Here is a 21,853-nt window from a genome sequence, read left to right on the forward strand (position 1 = left end):
GTAATTACTAGAAGTGTTTCACTTGCAAAAAGAGCATGTTGTTAGCTTCATTGCAAGACTATGAGAACCTGTTGAGTGAAGCAGTTATGATCACTGACTGGATTGGATTGTTCTCCTAGGAGGACAGATTTGAGGGAGGAAAGAAAAACCCTTCTTGTACCTCTCTGGGCACTTTTCATGCTTCTCTGTTACTTTTCTTGTCCCTCAGATTTAGAAGATTTGTTGAGTGTATTTCCCTGGTTATCTTGTAAGTGTCTTCTAAATTTAAGCAGGGTTTTTGTTCATCCTAGTATCTATCAGCATTCAGCACAGAGACTCCCCAGTAACATATTTATATTGTGTTGTGTCAAATTTGTGTTGATGATAAGGAGAACGTCTCAGTACCCATCCAGGCAGACTTAATTACTAAAAAACTCCTCCCCCTTTCTCCCGCCCCCCGCCCCCCCCCACAACACTCACAGTTATAGGGCAGCCCCTATAAAAGAGATAGTGCAATGCCATAAATCAATTCTGAGAAGAGAATTTTAGGGAGTACCCAGTGTTATAGGCCTATTAAAGGACATTAGGATAAGAATTCTTAAACAAGGCATGATGGAGTGGGGCATGTGAATCCCACAGGTCACAAACATTTGTAAATTGATGTATTTTTCAGGCAGTCAGAGTTCATTGGATTCTAAAAGGAAACAAGTTAAACAGTTAAATGTTAAGAACAGTTACATTAAAAAGCATTTTCCTTACTGGAATCCTGTACAAATTGCTTCGAGTCTGTGCTGTTTGTTATTGGGGTTCTTGTTTAGTTTCTGACTCAACATCAGCATATCCCAGCTGCTGTCCTTCCTTGCCACTGACCAGGTGTCTTAATTTGTAAAATGGGAAGAGACTGATTACCTAAGTAGATAGGATTATTAGAAGAGTCACATGAGCCACTTTTATGAACTGCTGCTGCACTGCATGATTCAAAGTGATGGTGGGGACCCCACCTACTTGACCAGGAGGAAGGCCCATTTTCTGTTGGGTTCCTGGCCTTTTTTAAAAGTAGGGGCTTTTAACACTTTAGGGAAATTAGCCCTCCTGTAATATGAGCTGCAAAGACAGCATTTTCGTTATTTGTCTTTTGATTCTGCTTTTAGTTTTTGTTTGCAGAAATTGACACAGCATTGGGAATGATAGCACTTACTGGCAAACTTGTGCTGAATTGTTTGGAAGGGCTTCCTGGGTATCTGGAATTGGTGACTGAATTAGGGGTCCCCACATTAACCACCCTCCAAAGGCTTGACAGACACCAGGAGGTGATAGGTTAGAACAAGGTAAATGAAAAGGGGTGGATTCTGCACAGCTAACAAAGAACAAGATTTTAAAGGAGGAATTCTGAAATGAAGTAAGCTCTGCTTTGCATCTGCGCTGCATTCAGAGGCCTCCACATCCATTAGCCGTAACAGAACAAAAGCCTGAGCCCAAGAGGTGTCAGCGATGCAGTAGGTTTTATTAAAACAATCTGGGGTCACAGCATTCTGTAAGAATATGTTTTTTTTTTTTTTTTTAAAGCAGAGGTACCTTTTGCTAAGGTGTGTGCATGAGCACAGAATGTTGAGACTGGTTGAAATCCTGCCTCTACCCTTACCAGCTCCTTGACCTCTGAGACCAGACCCTCGTTGCTTCAGGCTCAGTTTCCCCATCTGCTCATGGGACTGAACAGTAACATGCCAAGCACACAGTCAGTGAACGTATACGCTATTACTACCATTGTAACTTCAGAATCCCCCCCTGGTTGAACCCAGGGCCACTTGAGAGGTTTGTGAAACTGGCATCTAAGTCTGAGCCCCACCTTGTTTTATTGTCAAAGTGACTGCCTGACATTTAGGGCACCTTCCAACCGTACTCAAAGAATGTGTTGAACACAGTTCCTGACCTCAAAAAGTTTACCCAGTTGTCCCTCTGAATCACAGATACTTGCATTTCTGAAATGATTCAGACTCCTGCCATGCCCACAGTGTCATAGAGGGGGTATAAAATGAGTAAGGCCCAGGCTCTGACTTTAAGGGACAGTTTTTCATAATAGAAAAGTGGGTCAGTAACTATGGTCAAACAGCCTGTGGTGGGTACCACAGAAGAGATACCAAAGGCTGCGGGTGTTCAGAGGAGAGGCCCTGATCTGAATGAGGAGAAGGCTTAGACGAGGCTCCAGGAGAGCAATGGCCTTTGAGCTGCACCTGAGGGCCTGTGACAGAAGAGCCTGCGGGCAGATGGGGAGGAGGAGATGGTCAGGGAGTAACCGCTATCCTGGGCAGCTAAAGCAGGAGAGAATGCCTTGGCGGGGTTTCAGCTGAATTTAATATGCTGTGGGAAAATCACTAGAACACTTGCATGAGAGAACAATAACCAGCATCTACCTACAGGGCAGAATAAATGAGGAGAGGAGAAAAGTAAGATAAGAAAATCAAAGCAGATGGTCAGGGCAAGACCTGGAGGCATTCCAGATGCGCCGCAGAGGAGTGTTCACTGAGAAGCCCGTAAATGTGACCGTGAATGCAGCAAATGGGCATGTCAGGAAGAGGACAGTGGGGCAAACAGAAGCAGAGGTGGCTCTTCATACTTTAGTGGGCCACGGATGGGACATTCTGGTACATATACCTGAGCAGCAGCTGGAAGCATGGTTTTGAAGTTCAGGAGAGAAGCAAGAACCAGCATAGAGGCGGTAGTTGGTACAGCAAAAATGAGTGTGTGGGAACCCACCTGGAATCCTAGAGTCGGTATTTTTCTAAAGTCACGTTTTGTAAGGTTTTTGATTGTACAATTGGGCGGTGACAGTGTTTGGCTACTTGGTCACTGAGAACAGGGCCATTGTGTCCCTTCAGAACATCCTTCTCAGATATTCCTGCCTTAGGCTTGTAGGGCAATAATTACTTTTTCATCCTTGTGTAGAATGTATATGAATCATTGTTCCAGATTTTATTCTGCTCAGAAACTCCCATGCAGAGAATCTTGTATTTAGTCTTGTTAACTGGCCTATTTTGGTTTTGCCAGGTTATTTTAGGGCATTTATGGGTTGATAAAACTAATAGCACTCTGCATGTATTTAGTACCTTGAACTTTGCAAAGTGCTTTCACATTCATTATCTCATTTTATTGTTCATTGAGCTGTGAGGTTTAGAGACATGGAGATTATTGCCATCTTTTTATGGATAAGGAATTTGAAGCTTATAGCTGCCTCACAGTGAATTAGTGATCATCTTCTAGCTGGTATGAACTGACTCTGCTAAGAATAAGGAGAGAATTAACAGTCAGCACTTCTGGTGCAGCGACACTGCAAGCTTATCAACACTGATGGTGCAGTTCAGTGGTTATCAACGGGGGCGATTTTGGCCCTCAGGATGTTGCTAATGTCTGGAGACTTTCAGTTATCAGATCTGGGGTGTGTTACTGGCATCTAGTGGGTGGAGGGTCATGGGTGGTGTCTGCAATGCACAGGGCCACCCCTACAACGTAGAATTCTCCAACTTCAAGTGTCGGTAGTGCCAAGGCTGAGAAGTACTGGTGTGTGTGTTGGGGGTGGGGTGGGGAAGTGGGGTGCTTTGCCTGCAACCTTCAAAGCGCATCTTTCATTTTCCCAAGCTTATCCGTTTGCTCCCTGTAGAATGTTTATTTTAGGATGAATGTGGTAGAAACGATCATTTGGGATCATGACTGACAGCAGGTTTACGAGACCTGTTCTGTCTGTTGACTACGCGTCGGTGTTGGAGGCGTAAGGCTGCCCCTGCCACCTCGTGGGCTCTCTTCTGCATCTGGGGTGCCTGCTGGCTCAGTGTCCTGCCCTCTGCTCCATTCCCATGGTGTCCACTGCCTGCTGTCCTCACCCTGGTTATGAGGGAGGCAAAGTTTACTCTTCGCCCTTCCTTTTCCTTAGGGAAGAAAACAACAGCTGGGGGCAATCGTTTGGGAATTCTGGCTGGGGAAGGAGGAGCAAAGTAAAACCCATGGTGCTCGTGGGTCCCTGGGAAAGAGTCAGGGAAGGTGACAGGATCGAGTCCCCTGGGCAGAGCTGCGGAGAGGACTGAAGGCGCCAGGGGAGGGGATGCACTGCGTGTGGGGGCACTGGTGGGATGGGCACCTGGGGGTGGGGTTGGTGGGCGCACAGAGAGCACTGCTGCAGCTGGATGGGGGCATGTGGATGCTTTGGGCCCAGAGACGGGACCCGGAGCCAGAGGGGACAGTGCAGGTGAGATGAAGAGCCAGGTGTGTGCAGGCCTGTGGAGGGCTGGTTCACCAGAACAGTATGTGGAATTCATGAGAAGCTATTGGATATTTTAAAAGCACTAAATTGTTCTGTTTGTTTTAAAGAGCAAAAAGAGGTTTACTCTTGATACCTGAATGGCTTGTGGACGTCTTTGTCAACCTGTCCAAAGTCACTGTTCCCCCTTCCTCCTTCCCCAGGGCTCCGTGCCGGTTGCCGGGTGGGCCTGCATTCCCAGAGGTCGCCCCGACCTCCCTGGGCTCCCCCAGTCCCGTCATTCCGCCTGCCAAGCCTCTCCCACTGGGCTTTTGCCTCCTCCCTCGCCCCTTCTCACACATCCAGCGTTTACTCCAAAACCAGTGTCTGCTCTGTTCCTTTCCAAGACTTTTAGGAGAAAGTCCACTGTTTGGTGAGAGCTGCAAGGTCAGCCTTTCTTTGTTGCTTCTCAGGTCACCCCCACCCGGCCCTGTCCTTTGCCCACCTTCGTTAGGTCTCTCCTGCCGCTCTGCCACCGCTTGTCCTTTCCCTCCACTTCTCCCTGACCCCGGTGCCAGCTCATAAAACCCATGGTTCTGACTGAGATCTGGCGTGGCCCTGCTGTACCTTCTCTTTGCTCCCCTCATGGTGACAGTTACAATTTGTAGAGCAGTTGTTCCCCCTCCTCCCTCCCGGTGCTGCCCCCTAGAGGCTGCTCAGTGGCCCATCGGCAGCTGCGTGCCGGGCGCAGAGAGCAGGAGCCGGGGCAGCTGCCGAAGTGGAGGCCTCCCCTGCCTCCTGCACTGCCTCGTGGACTCTCCACGCCACACGCGAGTGAACAGCACAGCCAGTGGGGTTGAAAGCAGGTGTATCCGAGAGCTGGCGACCAGTGGAACCTTTCATGATGCAACGTGTACATTCCCTGAATGGTGGGGCCAGTGGAACTGGGGACAAAAGCCCTTAGTCATAGGACCTAGCGAGGGCATTTAAGCAGCAGTGGCCTGGATAAAGGGCCTCATGCTGGTTTCCTGAGTGCCCTAGATCTGGAGGAACTGGTGCTTGGGGCGTATTCACACCCCAGCACAGCTGGCACCAGGGGCAAGCTGCATGGAAGTAGAAGCAGGCTGGCGTTTTTATCGTTTCCTTCTCCAGGACTGCAAAGTCTTTGCACGGAAAGGATGGAGTTTTAGTCTCCAGCTGGGAGCACCTAGATGGCCAGTTGTTGGGCTGTTGCTGAAATGCCTCTGAGACAGTAAGTAGCATGGGTAAATGGGTCACTTTCTCCCTTGTATGGGTCCCTGAAAGGAGGAAGTAGCATGTTTAAAGGGTAATTTTGTTTCCCTGGTAGTGAGCTACCTGCTGGGCCAACCCAGCAGGGGGTTTAGGAGGAGGAACTTGGAAGGCAGACAGGGTGTGGTCGCTGGTGTCTTGCTGTTTCAGGAAAATGTGGTGACGCTCGAATCTCCCAAGTCAGCAAAAGTGGTTCTCAGGGTGTCGTCCCGTTGCACGGCCAGCTAGATGGGGCCCAGAGTGAGATTACCTACCTGCTGAGAGCTGTTAGCAAACTCACTCTTATTGCTTGTAAAATAAAAGGGGTGGGAACTGGGTCAAACACCATCATAAAAAAGGGTTAGAAGTAAATATTTGAAGTTCCAAGTTCCTAAGAGCAACAATTTTGATTTCCTGTGTCATCCAAAATGATCCTGGTCATTCCCTGGAATAGTTTGTTCATAGCTAACAGGCAAAGTACCTTTAGAATGTCTAAACAGAGCAACACAAATGTTCTACCAGAGCAGATGCTATGGAATTGTGCTGTTGGGCACATTTGTGAAGTGGGAGGAAGTTTCGAGAATGTGTTCTGGTAGGATGTTTTCTCGGAATCAGAACCAGAGGGCGCTGGGGCCTGTCCAAGGTCAGCACCCGTGGCTGGCAGGTTACTGAGTGAGTAAAATGCTTGTATCTACAAAGTGGATCCCAAACACATCATTTAAGACTTTTGTCCCTTTTCCTATCAAGAGTGAGATTGTCTTCATATTAGTAATCAAGGGTGTTTAAAAGCTTGAGAAAGTGTTCAGTAAACCATGGACTCTATTTAGACGATCATAGAACTGACTCCAAATGTCAGGATTTATTTTAGATTTTAAAAGGGATTTATTTTACAAATATTGCATGTTATTTGAGCCTCCGAAGTGAATATACAGCCAGCGTAACGGGCCCTTCCCTGGGCAGAGCACCGTGATTGCCCTTCGCCAAGCTTGGCCATCCCTCACATGCTTCATTGCTGTTCATTGTTGCAAACAAGTAAATCCAAAATGAAAATCAGACCAAAGGGCTAACGTAAAAGTTCACAAGGGGCGAGGGAAGCAGGTGCGGGTTGTCCCGACTGAGAAACTGTGACATGTTCCCGAAAGCAGGCCCCATCAGAGTCGGTGGCTGGACTGTGGAGGGCGGCGCGGCCTGGACGAGTGGCCTTCTCAGGAAGGCTCCGAAGAGCAAGGGCTCGGTGCCACCCTCCAGGTGCCAGAGGGCCCTGGGGAGGTTTCATGTGCTTTTTTCTTTGCCCTTCTGGTGCATATGAGAGCTGGTACATGAAATAATGACTTAGCAAGGAAGCCGGCTGATGTGAGTGCTGCTGTGAACCTACCAGTGGGGAGTGGACCAGAACCTTACTGGGGCTGTGGCAGGTTACCCACGTCACTGGTTGTCATTCTCTCTTGGTTTCTGTGGGCCAGTCACTGGGTTAGACACTCAAGTCGGAAGCTGAGAGGAAATGACTTCCCAGGTCCCTCAGGCTGCAGGGAGGGGTCAGGATCCCAAGCCCACATACTCCTGGCCACCTCACAGCTGCCCCCCTTGGAGAGCGGGTGGTGCAGAAGTTTGCCTGCTTGCTTGGTGGTTTTCAAGATACTGGCACCTTGGGATTTGTGTTTAAAAAAGAGAACTCTGGAAGTCATGGGGGCTGAGTTGCTTCAAGAGGGACAAAGGGAAATGACACAGAGTTGGCGCTGGTGAGGGGGTTGCCAAGAGGGCACAGACGCGAAGCCTGGGCTGGGGGCTGCTTTGCTGGAAAGCTCCCTGAAGAGAGTGCGGTGGCCTTTGGGGTGTCTGAAATTGGCTGCCTTTGTGCAGAACCAGGGTGTGAATGCAAGGCTGCTCTGGTCGCCCTCCTGGGGGGCATCGCCCTCACTTATTCACAGAGACTGAGGGCCGGTCCCTGTGCATCTCAGAGCTGCAGGCAGAGGAAGGGAAGCGACCGGGTCCTGTGGCTGCGAGCTGTGGGTGCTTCCGACTGACTCCCACGGAGGGGCGTGTGTGACCGCCCTTGGCTCTTGCCTGGCAAACCCTCCTGGGCCTGAGGATCATGACTGGGATTCTTGAAAACTGGTCCCCTTTTCCGAGACTCCGGTTCAGTAGGTCCAGATAGTGCTGCCTCTAGGAGAGCCGGGTGCGGGCCCTGGACGCCCTGGCTTAGTGCGGGTTTTCCTACACAGTACTAACGTGGACAGACTTTCTTTGCTGTTAAGTATTTATAAAATTTCTAGTTCCAAAGTAATAGTGAAAAATATTCTTAGGTTAGCTAAAGTGATTTGTTCTGGTTTTGTTTTTTAAAAATAATTTCCTTTTTTGTTTTGTGTAGGATACTAAATTGTGGATAATAATGGAATATCTCGGTGGAGGCTCTGCTCTAGATCTGGTAAGTATTGCATCTGATACTAATACACATCAAAGGTCTTCAGTCAGTCTTGATTGTAAAGATAATTCTGTTTTTATCCATTTCTGTTTCCCTCTAAGTTGCATGAAGAAGGGACCAAACTATTCCTTAACAATATTTATCTCTGCTTCTGATACATTACTGAAAACTAGAGGTTTCCCTTTGAAAGCAGTGTTGTTATTCCATGGGAAACCAGTGAATTCACTAAGAAAAGCCACGATGGAGTCCTGCCTGTCATCATCTTGCTTACCTTTTGTGGCTCTCACATCCCATCATTGCTTCATATTGCAGATAATGTAACATTTTCATTTATAATTAGAATTTGGATTTTTAAAAGTTAAGTTTCGATTTCAGGAGGTGGAGATGGACAGGGTGTGATGCCTGCACATGGTGTCGGAGCGGTGGCCAGGCCAGGCAGGAGCGCACATTTCTGTTTCCCGGATGGAGACACGGCGAGCGGCCTTGTCACCACTCACAGTGGTTTATGGTGGAGCTGGACCCCCGCCAGGGGCTGTGCCTCCTCCCTGTACCGGACCTGCTGTGCCACTGGAGTGTGCCAGCCTCCTCAGGGTGGAGGGGGTGGGCATAGCATCACCTCAGAGTCAGCTTGAGCATTGCTGAAGTCGTACTTGAAACATAGCTTATGCAGAAGAGATTTTAAAAGACCCACACAGTTGTGTGTAGCACTTGACAGTTTGTCTTCATTGTGGTTATGCTGTGAAATCAGTGGAATCAGCACCCTCTTCTGACCTGTCCTGGAAAAGCTGGACTTTTGGGCGAGTGGTGGCCTTCCAGACAGGCCCAGTCTTTCTCCACCCAGCTTATTTCAGCCCAGTCTTAGTCTCAGAGGGCGGGTCCTGCCTGATAGACGTTGTCGGGATAATGGGGGTGCTGTTTTCACTGCTCTCACTGACCACTGAAAGAAGCCATGTTTTTTCGTGGTATAGTCTACAGCCTACACAAATTTTATTCACTAAGGAAAGAAATACCCTTTGATTAAAAGGAGATTTTTTTTTCTCACAGTAATAGTAGCATTTGGTAATTTTTGGGGGGTAGAGGTTAAATCTCTAAAACTACCTTTAAAGAGCTTATATATCTAATTTTTAAAAATCACATAATGTTGTAAACCATACAGTTGGTCAAAATAGTCTTCAAAAGGAAATTTCAATAAACTTAATATGATTATATTAAAATGGAAAAAGCAACAAAATAGCTGGATTAATTTTTGACTTGCTTCATTCCCATAAATATACACAAAGAGCTTTTCATTTATTTTACTCTTTTGGGAAATACTACAGGAATGTAGAAAATTATCTCATTTTGTGTAATTAGATTTACTGTGATCTTAAGTGAATTTCATTTGTGGCCTATATAAAGTTGTTTGTGGGGACTCTCTCTCTCCGACACTGAGTCCTTAAGAGCTGCAATTCCAGTCTCAGTGGTTCAGTTTATTCATTCTTAATGTCACAGTAATTTAATTTACTTAGGGGTAACTTTCTTTGGAGCTTTGAACTGAAGTCTGAAATTTCAGACTTCTAGACAGAGTAGACAATTACAATTGGAAGGAGGTATAGAACCCCCACCCCCACCCCCCGCCCCTCCACTTAAAAAAAAAAACCCCATATGGCAGGCCTCCCAGCAAACTGCCATCCTCCCTGCACATCAGTGGCCCTGGTGACAGGAACCAGGCAACGCTTTTGGATGTCTGTAATCCCTTTAATTGATGAAGCTAAGGAGACAGACACTCAGGGGTTAAGTGCCCCAGCTTGAAAATGAAGGTGGACTTTGTGTCTTTCTCTGTCTCTTACCCTTTTCTGTTGGCCTGCCCCCAGCCTTCAGAGAAGAGGACAAACTTTAATATTGGGATACAAGAATTATTTTTTGAATGTTGAAAACTATTAGGATTATTTCTAGAACGTCTACTCTATGTTTATAAAAGATTTAAGAAAACATGATTTCCCATGTGAAATTATGATACCACATAGCTGAAAATCTGCATTTGGGGCATTTCTTTGAAAAATTCTGTGGGGGCGTAGTGCTGATATATTTATACATGACACTGAAGTGGCCCCATGGGTGAGGGAGGGCCTGTGGAGGGAAACGTGGCGAGGTGCGTCCTGCTCAGGGAGAGCGCCCCGCCACTGCAGAGCACGAGGACCCCCAGCCAGCCCTCCGCTTGCCTCTCTTCTCTCTTTGTGCGCTCCGTGACTGTCTCAGTCAGCCCAGGCTGCTGGAACAAATCACCCCGGATTTCTCATAGTTCTGGAGGCTGGCAAGTCTGAAGTCAGGGTGCTGGCAAATCTGGGGTGTGGTGAGGCAGTCTTCCTGGCCTATAGGTGGTGGCAGGTATCTGCATAAGAGAGCCGAGAACAGAGCAAGTGCCCTCTGGCATCTTGAAAAGGTACTAATGCTGTTGGTGAGTGTTCCAGTCTCATGATCATGTCACTCCAAAAGGCTCCATCTCCTAAAATCCCCACGTTGGGTGTTAGGATTTCAACATACAAATTTTGGGTGGGTGGAGAAGATACACACATTGAGTCCGTAACAGTAATGAAAACTGTCTAAGGTTTCACTCCACTTGGAAATAATGCTGTTGTCTCCCTGTAGCCCCTCTGATAATAAGTATGTGTGTTTTATATAGTTTGAATTACAACGTACATATTATTTTGTTTTGCGCTTTTGCTCTACACTGTGGTTGTCGTGTCTTTTACTTTGGCTGTGAGACATTAGTTTGGCCCTCCCATCAACTCATGATGTCTTTGCCTGGGGCAGAAGATGGTTACTTCCTTCACCCAGGTTTGCCTTGGAGCATGTCTGATAATTCTTTTTTTTTTTTGACTTTCGTTTAACTGTGGAATTGAGGTTCCAAGTGGAGGCAGACTCCAGGCTGGCGTGTAGACGGGGTAGAATTGCTTGGGTGCTCATTCCTGGGAAGTGGTGGACGTTTGGAGGGAGGAGGGAACAGCCTAGGTGTCACGGTCCTGTCTCGTGACCACACAGCTGAGCCGTAATGAGGCACCAGCAACACCAACTGTCTGAGCTGCCGAGACCTGAAACTCTGGCCTCCCTTCCCCTTTCTATGACCAGAGGGGCCGGGCCCTAGAGGGGGAAGTGGCTGCCGCAGGTTGAGAGTCCTAGCCTCTTTCCCACTGCAGTTGGGGTGTGGAAATAAATCTGCGGCCCTGTGAGTCAGACAAAATGAAGGGCACAACTTGAGAGGCATTATGACTTCAAGTTTGGAATTAACTGAGATCTGCTTTTTGTGAATTGCTGAGATGCTGCTCATGGGTGAACTTCGCAGTTCTGTTCTCTGGGCCTGGGCATCTCCGTAGCTGGCAGGCAATGCCCTGATGCATTGGAGAGTGTGTGTCCCCTGGAGCCCTCTCTTCCTTTTCCTGCTGATGCATCCTTCTTGACTTTTAAAAAATGCCATTGATACCTTTACCTGCTATCTGAGCAGTGAAGTCTGGGATTGAGTATGAGGAATGGTGGGGACACAATATAGCTTAGCTGTTGAGAACCATAAATGTTAGAGTAAAATTTTGAGTGCACATACTTGAGTGTGTTCAGTCTGTTGATTTTTATTCATTTGAAAGAAACAATTAATAAATTGAAATTAAATGTAGGATCTTGAAGGCTACTCTGAGGAAACACTGGGTTCTTTGGAATATAGTTTGAAGACCACTTGTGTAAAGAATTTCTCCAGTTGCATCTACTACTAGGGTGCCGTGACTTATGAATGTATGTATCACACAGTTAAAGAATCTATAACTTAAAAAGTGGCAAAATTTAGGTGATCATTTTGCATTCACAAGTTTGCACCTACTACGTATCAGGCACTATTCTAGTCATTGGAAATTACTGCAGCAAACAGGCAGAAGAGAACCCTCATTCTCACAGAGCTGTAGTCTAGTGGGAGAAGTCAGTCGAGTATGTTGGATGTAGGAGAGCACTACAGGGAAAATACAGCAGGGTGAGGGGAACTGGGGGAACCGGAGTGAGGATTAGCAACTGAAGGCCTGAGACTGAGAGATTTGTAGCTGACGAAAAGAGCAGTCAGTATTGCAGGAGAATCTAAGGGACGAACTTGAGATCTAATTAAGAAGAAACTAAGACACCTAAGGTGGTCAATCAGGCACAGATGTTTGACAGACTTAAAAATGAACATGCAGCGTGATAGAAGAAAATGAGAAGGAGTCTTCATTCACAGGAGGCCAGACTGCTGCTGGGGTAGCACCCAGGCAATGTCTCACACACAGAAAGGGGTTTCTCTCCCATACATGGGGCCGCGGGCCTGTAATCCAAGGGCTTGTCAGGGGCCTGTGCTGGTGGGTGGCTGTACATCTGTGACCCATGGCTTCCTGTGGTCTTCAGTCATTGTCCTCTCTGGCTCCAGTGTTTTCAAGGCCAAGACCAGGAAGGGACATGTGTCACTTCTGTTCAGATTTTGCTGGTGAGAACTTAGTCACATGGCCAAACTGGCTGCTGCAGAGGCTGGCACATGTGGTCTCTGGTTGGGGGCTGTGTGCCTGGCTAATAGTCTCTATCACAGAGAAAGGGGGAAGACAGACTCAGGATTGGGTGGAGGGAACTAGAAATCACCCACAGATGAGGTGCAGTCTAAATTGGTTTTCTGGAGTCTTTATTTTGTAGATTGTTTGAAACTTTCATAGTCCTCTTAATGATGGAGACCACCATGTTTATACTGCTTAGAAATGTTAATGGTAGAGAATGCTAATTTATGATCCTGAGAACTGAGCTCCACCTGGTCTTACCCACCAGGGTGGAACCCTGGTGTGGACAACTGGACATCTTTTATAATGAATTTTGACACCCTGAAGGATCTCCCCATCCTATAAATAGAGTGTCTTTCTCTTTCACCCCTCCTCCACCATCCCTAATGGCATATACATCAGTGGTGGGTGGTGTTGAGGCCAGATTTAAAGGGGCATATCCATACATATATCAGAGTCAGCTTTTAATGATCCAGGGAAAGATTTTCAATTAGTTTTCCTTAGCTGTTTTGTTTTTGTTTTTTTTTCAATCTCCCTTGGTGATGGCACAGGCTGCTAGCTATTTCTTTGCAGAGACTTGATAATAGAAGGGCAGGGGAGTTTAGCCCACATCTAGCCAAGTGTTAACCGATTATCTGCTTGGGTAAAAAAACCTGCTGGAGGAGGAAATGGAGCCTGGTCTCTGTGAGATGCCTTTGCACGTGGGGGATTCTCCTGTGTTCTGCTGTGTGAACAGGAGCAAGCCCCAGCATCTTCCCTTTTCCCCCAGGATATGAGAAAGTTCGTCGTCCTCCTTTTGAGTATTAGAATTTCTACGTTCTATGAACACTCTAAAATAGATGTGGAGATGGCAGACAAGGCAGGGTTTCCTATTGTGTTCTTGGCACAGTAGTTTCAAGGTGTGCTTCTTGACAGTAAGACTGTTGGTCAGATGAATTTGGAAAAAATTAGGTTCTGTGAAACAAAGTGTGCAGCATGCTGCCCCAGTCTGAGGCATGGATGCCATGGGGTTTGTCTTCTGTTGACTCAAGTGTGACTGGGTTCTGTTCTCAGTCACTGTCAAATCTGAAAACGTAATACTGAAGATCATTATTCAGATGAGAAATTAATTCAAATTATTAGAATTATGCCCCTTTCTCTGATGGTCCTACTTCTAGTTCTTCAGGGAGTATTAGGTTGTTTTGCTGAAGTAACTTATACAGTTATGAGATGTGATCGAACTCCTGCTCTGCAAGGGATGGTGGCCCTATTACCATTTGAGCTGAGCTCCAGAACTAGTGTTTAATTTTCCTTTTAAAATGGGGATACATGTACTTGACATTTCTTCCTTACATCTTTGTATGATTATGATATTAGGGTATCAGTATGGGCAATTCCTTTGAGTTTCTCAGAATAAACGTTTCCAGAGGCAGTTACGACTTGATTAGGATAATATGATATTTTTATTACATAACATAGACTCTGTGTAAATGTAACAAAATTCCCAGGTCACTAGGACTTGAGCTCTTTCCCCAAGTTTTAAAACTCTTTCCCCAAGTTTTAAAATTCAGATTTGAAACGCTCTGGTGCAGGGGTAACCTCAGAAAGGAGTTGGCTCCCAGAAGCCTTCTCTTTTGACCACTTGTGTTTGGGTAACCAGTGTGTGTTAGGACAGAGCTGGGCTGCTCGGGACCCTGCCTAGCAAGTAATGTGAGTTGCCCAGCTAGAGCCCTTGTATCTCAGCCTCGGGGTGGGGCGGGGCCGCCCGCAGGCCTTCTTGGGCAGCTTTGCTTCATCCAGCAGAATCATTTTTCTCTGGTGGAGGTGGTTTTTGTCCCTAGGGCCCTTTAAATAGGTCTTAATTGTTTGGGCAAAATATCTGGTTTGGAGTGAAGAAGTTTTTAAAAATTTTTAAAAATTATTCTTGTCCATTTAATGTGATATTGACTTATCATCTCAAACTACTGCTAAGATACCACTTAAGTAACTTTAATCATTTTTTTTCTTGTTAGTTAGAACCTGGCCCTTTAGATGAAACTCAGATTGCTACTATATTAAGAGAAATTCTGAAAGGACTTGATTATTTACATTCAGAGAAGAAAATTCATAGAGATATTAAAGGTAAGAAAGCATATTGTTTTGCTCCTTTGAAATTCCTGAGGTGGGCAGGAGCATAGAGTCAGTCCGAACCTTCCCAGGGCAGGTGCAGAGTGCCTTCGGCGTGCCGGGGTGGGCTGGCTCGGAGGGGCCTCGCCGAAAGCATACCCTTGCTGCTTGTTCTTGTTGGGCACATGATCTTGCTGGGAAGAGTGTACGTGTTCTCCAACTGACAGCAGACTGAACACTACAGCAAATGATACAGTGTCTTTGGCTTCATTTTGCAGCTGCCAACGTTCTGCTCTCTGAACATGGAGAGGTGAAGTTGGCTGATTTTGGCGTGGCAGGCCAGCTGACGGATACCCAGATAAAAAGAAACACCTTCGTGGGCACCCCTTTCTGGATGGCGCCTGAAGTCATCAAACAGTCGGCCTACGACTCAAAGGTAAGGAATGGCGCCTCACTTTGCTGGGTCTAAAGACTGCTTCCCTTACAACCTTGTTGTCACCTTGTAGCTTCAACAGTTAAGTGAAGTGGTACCTTGAAGTAGGTCATAAAGGAGTCCTTGGACATTGGTTAAAAACAGGTTTCTTCTCTGTCTCAGCAGCATTTCATATGCCCTGTGTTTAACCCACAGTTATGAGTCTTTTAGCTTCAGCAGTTGAAGTGGTGGGGAAGGTGAGGAGCTGTTGGGGGTGTGGTGGGAACGGGTGGGCCTGGTCCTATGGAGATGTCTGTGGAGGGGCATCCAGCAGAGGCGCACGTTAGAGGACGGCTTCCCAGAGGGGTGGCGAGTCATCCGGGTCTGGCTGGCAGGTGGGGTCCAAGTGCAGTGATTGAGGGACGAGGGCCCGGACAGAACTCCGAGCAGTACAATACTGAAGGGACACGTTGAGAAAGAGGATCTCACAAGAGAAATGGAGAGTTCATAGAAATGTATGACCAGAATGTGGAGGCAATAATGCTTTCAGTGGCTGCCGCAGACCCTTCCTGTCATTGTTTTGTTCTGTCTCAGAAGCTCATTACCATTTGGGGGCAAACCACGGTTACTTTTTTCCCAGCTCTTTGACCTGTCATTTGTTGTCCTCTCCTGATTTTTCCTGTGTTCATTTTATCCCATTGCCCTTCAACTTTCTTAAACTTTTTAGGATAGACTAAAAATCCTAGTGGCCCTGTCTCCTAAATCTCTGATTTAATCTCATGCCCTGCAGGCCACTCTTTCTCAGCTTGTGCACAGTAAAACCTGCACATAGTCCACAGGGAATTGGCTTTTCTGGAACCAAAAATTTCTAGGCGAACAAATGCTTAACTCACATGTGTTTGCATGCCAGACATTGGTTCCTTTTCTTGAATGGAAGCCTCAATACACGGTAGACTTACCGCCTCCTTCACACGGCACACGAAGCACAGAGTAACTTCGCCTGGAGACAGAAGGACGCTGCTGTGGACCGTCGGCTGCTGTGAAGTGCCACATTGTGCTGAGGTTGCAGGGGTGCAGGCCCCAGCTCGGCTGCCTCACTGTCGCGTTGTGGTGGTGGCTGTGACTTCCACAGGCATCCTAGTGGAACTTGGCAGCTACTGGCCCATAGGTGACTCTTAGGTTTGCAATCTTTTGTATAACAGCTGACTGATCTTAGGCATGTTTGTCTCTCGTGGTGGATTTGCCCTGAGCCATGGATCACCTCCATGGCCATTTTGAAAATCTGTAGCCCCCTTTGCACTGGCCCTTTTGCTGGGGTATATCATTTTAGGACCAGATAGGAACTTACGTGTTCAGTCCATTCTTGGTTTTCTCAGAGTTCATAGGTTCTAGATACTAGTAGGGGCTAGGACTTACCTGAACTTAACTGATGACACCATGCTCATTGTTTTTTTCTCTTCTTTTCTAGTAAATTAGCTGATCAACCATGGCACATGTGACTCAGGATTCAGATCTTACATTTGCATTATTACTTGTCACTACTCACTTCACAGTTTTTGTTCAAGAATTGCTCCGTCTGCCTGAGACCTTTCCCTCCCCATCTTTCTTCCTGGTGCAGGACATTTGCTGAAAGTGGCCTCTAAGCAGTAGAGACTTTCCTGCATCTTAAAGCTTTGCTATCTTTCCTCATGGAGTTCTTGTTGAGATGAGAATGCTCTTCTGTGATCAGTAGCTGTTGCAGTGTTCTTTTTAGGTCGGTTTAAAGATGTTGTCTCCAACTGACAGGGAACACACACTTGGTTGGTGAACCTGAGAAAATGCATCACATTTCCTGTTAACCTTGCTTAACCTTTTATGCTGGCTTATGTCAGAAGCTAATTCTTTCATTTGCTTGGATCATACCCAAAAAATCTTAACTGGAAATCACCTGTGGAAATGTGTTCATGTGAAATTCGCTTCCCATGTTTGTTGACCCAGGAGGTGTGGAAAGTGCAGATAAACTGATGGCTGTGTCTGAGCCTTGAGGCTTATCAGAGCTGGGCTTCTACAGTCTGGGGCCTTGGGGATAATGTGGACTCCCCCTTCCCCCCTCCCCATTATTTGTGACTCTGGGTTAGCAGTTCTTGTCATGAACAATGCCTGATACAGGGCGTGTTCTGAGGTTGCTGCGTGGGTGTCCTTCCCAGTACCGCCTCCCCTGCGCTCACCGAGGCTTGCCTGATGGTTGGGTAGGAGAGGTGAGGGCGGGGGGTCGATGCTCCTTGAGAGGCACTGTAGGTACTGTAGCTGTTCCGGGCTCCTGAATCCAATGTGTCCGGCTTCTGTCCAGTTAGTTCCCCCTTCTTTCTTCGTAGCGTGTGCTTCTAGACACTTGGTCCCGTCAGTCTCTGCATTACCGGGGAAGCGCTTTCGGCCCTGGGGTAGCAGCGTCTGTTACCCTTGTGATCGCATGCTTCTGTCAGCTCCGGTGCATGCGCTGATTTTCAGAGGCTAAGGATGGATGCACCCACCTCACCAGCATCTTCCTCTCATCAAGCTAAGTGAGCTTTAGTTTTACGTGTTTGTCTAGAATGTAGTTTAACACAGTGACCTCTTGAACCAGGATCTCGGGCCCCTTCTTGTGTGTCCAGGCTGCTTAGGTTTTCTGAATGTGTTTGCACATACAGGGCCTCTCAGGTCGGCCTCAGTTCTTAATCTTAGCACAGCGTTACTAATTCATGACTGCCCATTTGCCTTAGGAATTGTTAGGATTGTGGTGATGACTGTTGCTTAAGGTGAGTTAGGGTCGTATTGGTCCTTTAGCTGGGGTCGTATCATCAGGAACTTAGGTGAAGTCCTCACTTGGGAGAAGGCGCCCAGGGAGATAACTGCTCTCCCACAAAGAAGCTTTGCTCTCAGCACTGAGCAGGGTGTTGGGCTGAAGAATTTAATCTTTTTTCTCTTTCTTTATAAGATACTGTGATGGTTAGCACATGGGTTGGACCTGGGTACACACGTTGTCCCCACTCCATGTCTGTTTCTCTGCCCTCCTGCCATTGTTGTTGTAGCTGTGCCCAGGACTGTGCTGAATAATTCACGTGCTCAGTGCGGCCGTCAGCTGCTCCATCAGGACAGTGGGGAGGGCAGGGCGCTGAGTGAGGAAGGTCAGTGCGGCCGGGGAAGGCTTCACAGGCACGGCCTTTTCAGCCCCTCCAAAGTGAGCCAAGGACGATCAGACCAGGTCCTGCGGGAAAGGAGGGGCGTTTGTGTTTGGACTGTAGGAGGTGGGGAAGAATGTGGTAGGAGAAGAGGGAGAAACTGAGCTGCCAGTTAACCAAAATGATGTCCTGTGGACGTCAAGAGGCCAGGGTCAGTGTTCCCATGTGAATACCCTTGCCCTTTTTTGATCTCAAAAGCAGTACATACTGTTTAAACTGAGGAAAAAAATCAACATAAAAAGGAAAGCTCTGTAGACCCAGCACCTATGCACAGAGGGTTTTGGTGTCCAGTCATCGCTGAAATAATGGTTTGCAGTCTAACCGTGGTGAAAAGCAAAAACAGGTGATGTATTGATGGGAAAAAATAAAACTGTTACAGATAAGCAGAAGTGTGTCAGTATTAGTCCATCTGTTGTAGAGATCCATGCAGCGGGGTGGGGCCTGCCCTGCCCGGTCCCTGTACCAGATCAGGAATTAGGGCAGGAGACTGACCACAGCTTTATTTTAGCGCATAGTAATGGGCCTTTTCGGATGAACATGTGTTGCTGTTTAGTGCTCAGAAATGGCTTTTATACCTCTAGATGCTGCTTATGAATGTGTACCCCAGCAGTGTATCTATCTAACTAAGGAACCAGTTTACATTAAATCCATTTTGAGCTATGTTTTGACTAGTTATAACTGACTTGGGATTCTCCATGGTTTTGTCCCCTTCATCCTCTGGATTATAGGGAGTTGACTGTGGCTTCTTCCAGAATATCTTCTATACGTAAATTTCTGATACCATTTAAATTGTATCTGCCAATTTGTAGCCAACTTACGTTTACTTAATTAACACAGCATTGGAAGGATTTAGAATGTTGTTGTATATTAGTAGCCCGCCCCTGCCCCTTTGAGAAGTGTCCTCGATCATCAATAACAAATAATTCTGTGTTGTCATAGAATTAGGAGCGTGCTACTAGAATTGCCCACAGGAAAAAAAGCTGTATTACCTGGAGTTCAAAGCACCTGCCCATATAACTTTTGACTTGGGCTTGTGTTGAAAACCACATTTTGTTTCTCTTAATACCTAATTTCATGTTTTTCCTAAATGGCAGTAAAATGGGTCTCTCATACCTCAACTTTAATTGCTTTGGAAAATGCCCTTCCCTCACATGTTTTATTTTAAAACCCAGACACATGCTCTAATTTGTTGTATTTCTTAAGAGACAAGCCCATTTCTATTTATGATTCTCTTACCGTTGTTGTTGAGTACATGATACTGAAGTGAGTTAATGTGCCCTAGTGACTTAATCATTCTTCTAAGGTTTAGCATAAGTAATGCCGCTCCTAAATATTTTTGGCAGCATGTGCTATTTTTCTAAATCTAAAATTTATTTAGGATAGATTCCTAGAAGTAGAATTAATTGGTTTTAACAAGCCAGGATATTTTTATGGCTTTTGATATTTAATGCCAAACTGCTTGCCATTTACTCCAGTGCCAGTCAAGGCTTCCAGATTAGTCAGCAGGATGGTAGATGTGCGGAGAGGGAGGCTGCAAGCAGGAAAGTGCTCAGGAGCTCGCTGGAAGTGCCAGGGAGATAGGATCGCTCTGAGCTAGGCCACGGGCAGGAGGGATAGAGGGGACCCAGGGTGCCCAGAGGTCAGGAGCCACACACTTGGCACCTGGTTGATTTAGGAGGATCCAAAGAAGAGCTCTAGGAGCTGGGGGACACTCGGGCTCCTGGTGTGGCTGCCTGGCAGGGTGGCATGTGTTTGTTGTGATGAGGCTCTGCTGGTGACCCTCATGGGGAAGCAGCAAGCGATGCCCATACCTCATCACTCTGAAGACCTTGGAGGTGCCCTCTGGGCGGGCCAGGAGGGCTGCTTGCTTGGCTGACATCAGCTGGTCCTTTCTGGTTTGTGGAAGCAAGCACCAGGTCCTTGTCACCTTCTGCCTGTCTGCTTGTTGTCCAGCCTGGTGTTGGGCAGCCTGCCCTCAGACCTCCGAGGGAAATGAGTGTAAGCACATCCTGAGACAGACTGCCCACCTGCAGGGACCGCCATCGGCCTGGGCCCCCTAGGTAGAGTGTTCAGGTGGTCATGGGGTGCTTGGGGCTCTGGAGGTGCGTCTGTCAGGGGTCATCTGGACAAAGGCCCTGTGTCTGTATGGCCAGGGGACAGACTGGGGCCAAGCAGTAGGGTTTGCAAACAGCAGCTGTGAGGAAACACAGGAGGGCTGGGGCAGGCAGGTAGACATGGCTATGCAGACTTAGGGAGGAGCCCTAAGTCTGTGTAAGGAGCCGCTGCCGTCCCGGGCCGCACACCCGTCCCTCTGCCGCCTCTGCTCCTGCACCTCGCCCTCCCTCCTGGGCCCTGCACGCTTGCTCACGGCTACCTGCACTGCCACAGGTGTGGGAGCTCCTGGAGGAGGGACGCGAACGGGTCTGCTGATTTTTATAAAGTAATGCACATGTGCAGTCAGGTAGAAACGTGAAGGAAAGGAAAATAGGAATATCACTCCTGCTGCTGGCTCTTCTAGACCAAGCCCTTTAGTACAAAGACTAGAATAAGGCTTGCTGGTAGTTTCTCCCATCTTCACTAAGAACAGAAGAAAACAGAATATGTGGTAGGCATTAACCCCACAGGCCTCTGGGTGAGGCAAGCTTGCAGTGAGAATTTCTTGTACTCTGTAGGGTTGTGGGGAGTGAGTGCTCCCAGGTTGTAGGAGGTCAGAAAACGTTTGGGTTCTGCAGTGTCCTGAGCACGGTTTCAGCCTTGCCCTTCCTGTGCTGCGGAGTGAGTGTGGGAGATTGATTAGGTTCTGGTTTAATTGCCTGAAGCATGATGGGTTCACTCATTCACGCAGAAAAGCTGCCCTGGCCTGAGCACAGTGGAGCCTTGTCCCCTGCCCCTGTTCTCTGCTGGCCTCTGTGGTGCCGCACTCCTGTCAGCTTCCTCCGTCTCCGCTGGGGACTGCTGTCTGCTGCTGAGAAAGCCCCCCAGCTCTAGTTCTGCAAGACCACCTGCTCTTTTCACTTACAAGGTCCAGGAATTTGTTGATCCGCCTGACTGACCCAGGGTCACAGGCGTGCCTGGGTTGGAGGCGGGTGGGCAGCTGGACACTGGGTGCCCCACGAGGAGCCCCCTTCCCTGCCCACAGTGCATCTAACCGATCATTGGACAGGATGTAAAGGAGCTAGAAGAGCACATTAATTGACTCTAAGAAGAATCCAGGCAAATCCAGAATTGGGGGCCTACTTCTTCCTCAAGTCAATCAATGCACTGGGGAGGTAAGGGAGTGGACTGTTCTAGACTAAAAGAGCCTCGGGGACCTGACAAGCAACTGTAATATATGGTTCCTTTGTTTGGATCCTAATTCAGATAAACCAATCATGAAATGACTTTCTGTGAAGAGTTGAGAAAATTTAATCATTACATGATATTTCGAAATCATTGCCAATGTCAGGTGTTGGTTTGTAGTAAGAAGTTCTTATATTGGCACACCTAGTACTCAGAGAAAACGTCATGGTGTCTGTGATTTACTTAAAATATACTATGGCAAGAATAGACAAAGCCTGTATGCAGATTGTTAATAATGATTACATTCATGTGATGGGTATGTGGGGGTACATTATTTTAGTATTTTTCAGTTCTGGGCACTGTGTAAGGCACCTGGCATGACCACCTTATTATTGCCTGTTTCCAGATGAGGGAACTAGGCTCACGGGTTGAGTGTTCTATATGGTG

At 47.3% G+C, this 21,853-nt stretch overlaps 1 protein-coding gene across 2 annotated transcripts in view; it reads left to right on the plus strand.

Moving 5' to 3' along the window:
- The window catches only part of STK24 (serine/threonine kinase 24), a 108,861-nt gene that overhangs the window by 66,006 nt on the left and 21,002 nt on the right, over positions 1-21,853 (plus strand). For both annotated transcript variants that reach the window (XM_037024957.2, XM_037024955.2), the window contains exons 3-5: positions 7,845-7,901; positions 14,425-14,533; positions 14,797-14,954. In XM_037024957.2, coding sequence (XP_036880852.2) covers positions 7,845-7,901; positions 14,425-14,533; positions 14,797-14,954 — 324 coding nt within the window. The remainder of the gene's footprint in view (positions 1-7,844; positions 7,902-14,424; positions 14,534-14,796; positions 14,955-21,853) is intronic.

This window comes from Manis javanica, chromosome 9 (assembly GCF_040802235.1).
Source record: "Manis javanica isolate MJ-LG chromosome 9, MJ_LKY, whole genome shotgun sequence".
Lineage (NCBI taxonomy): Eukaryota > Metazoa > Chordata > Mammalia > Pholidota > Manidae > Manis > Manis javanica.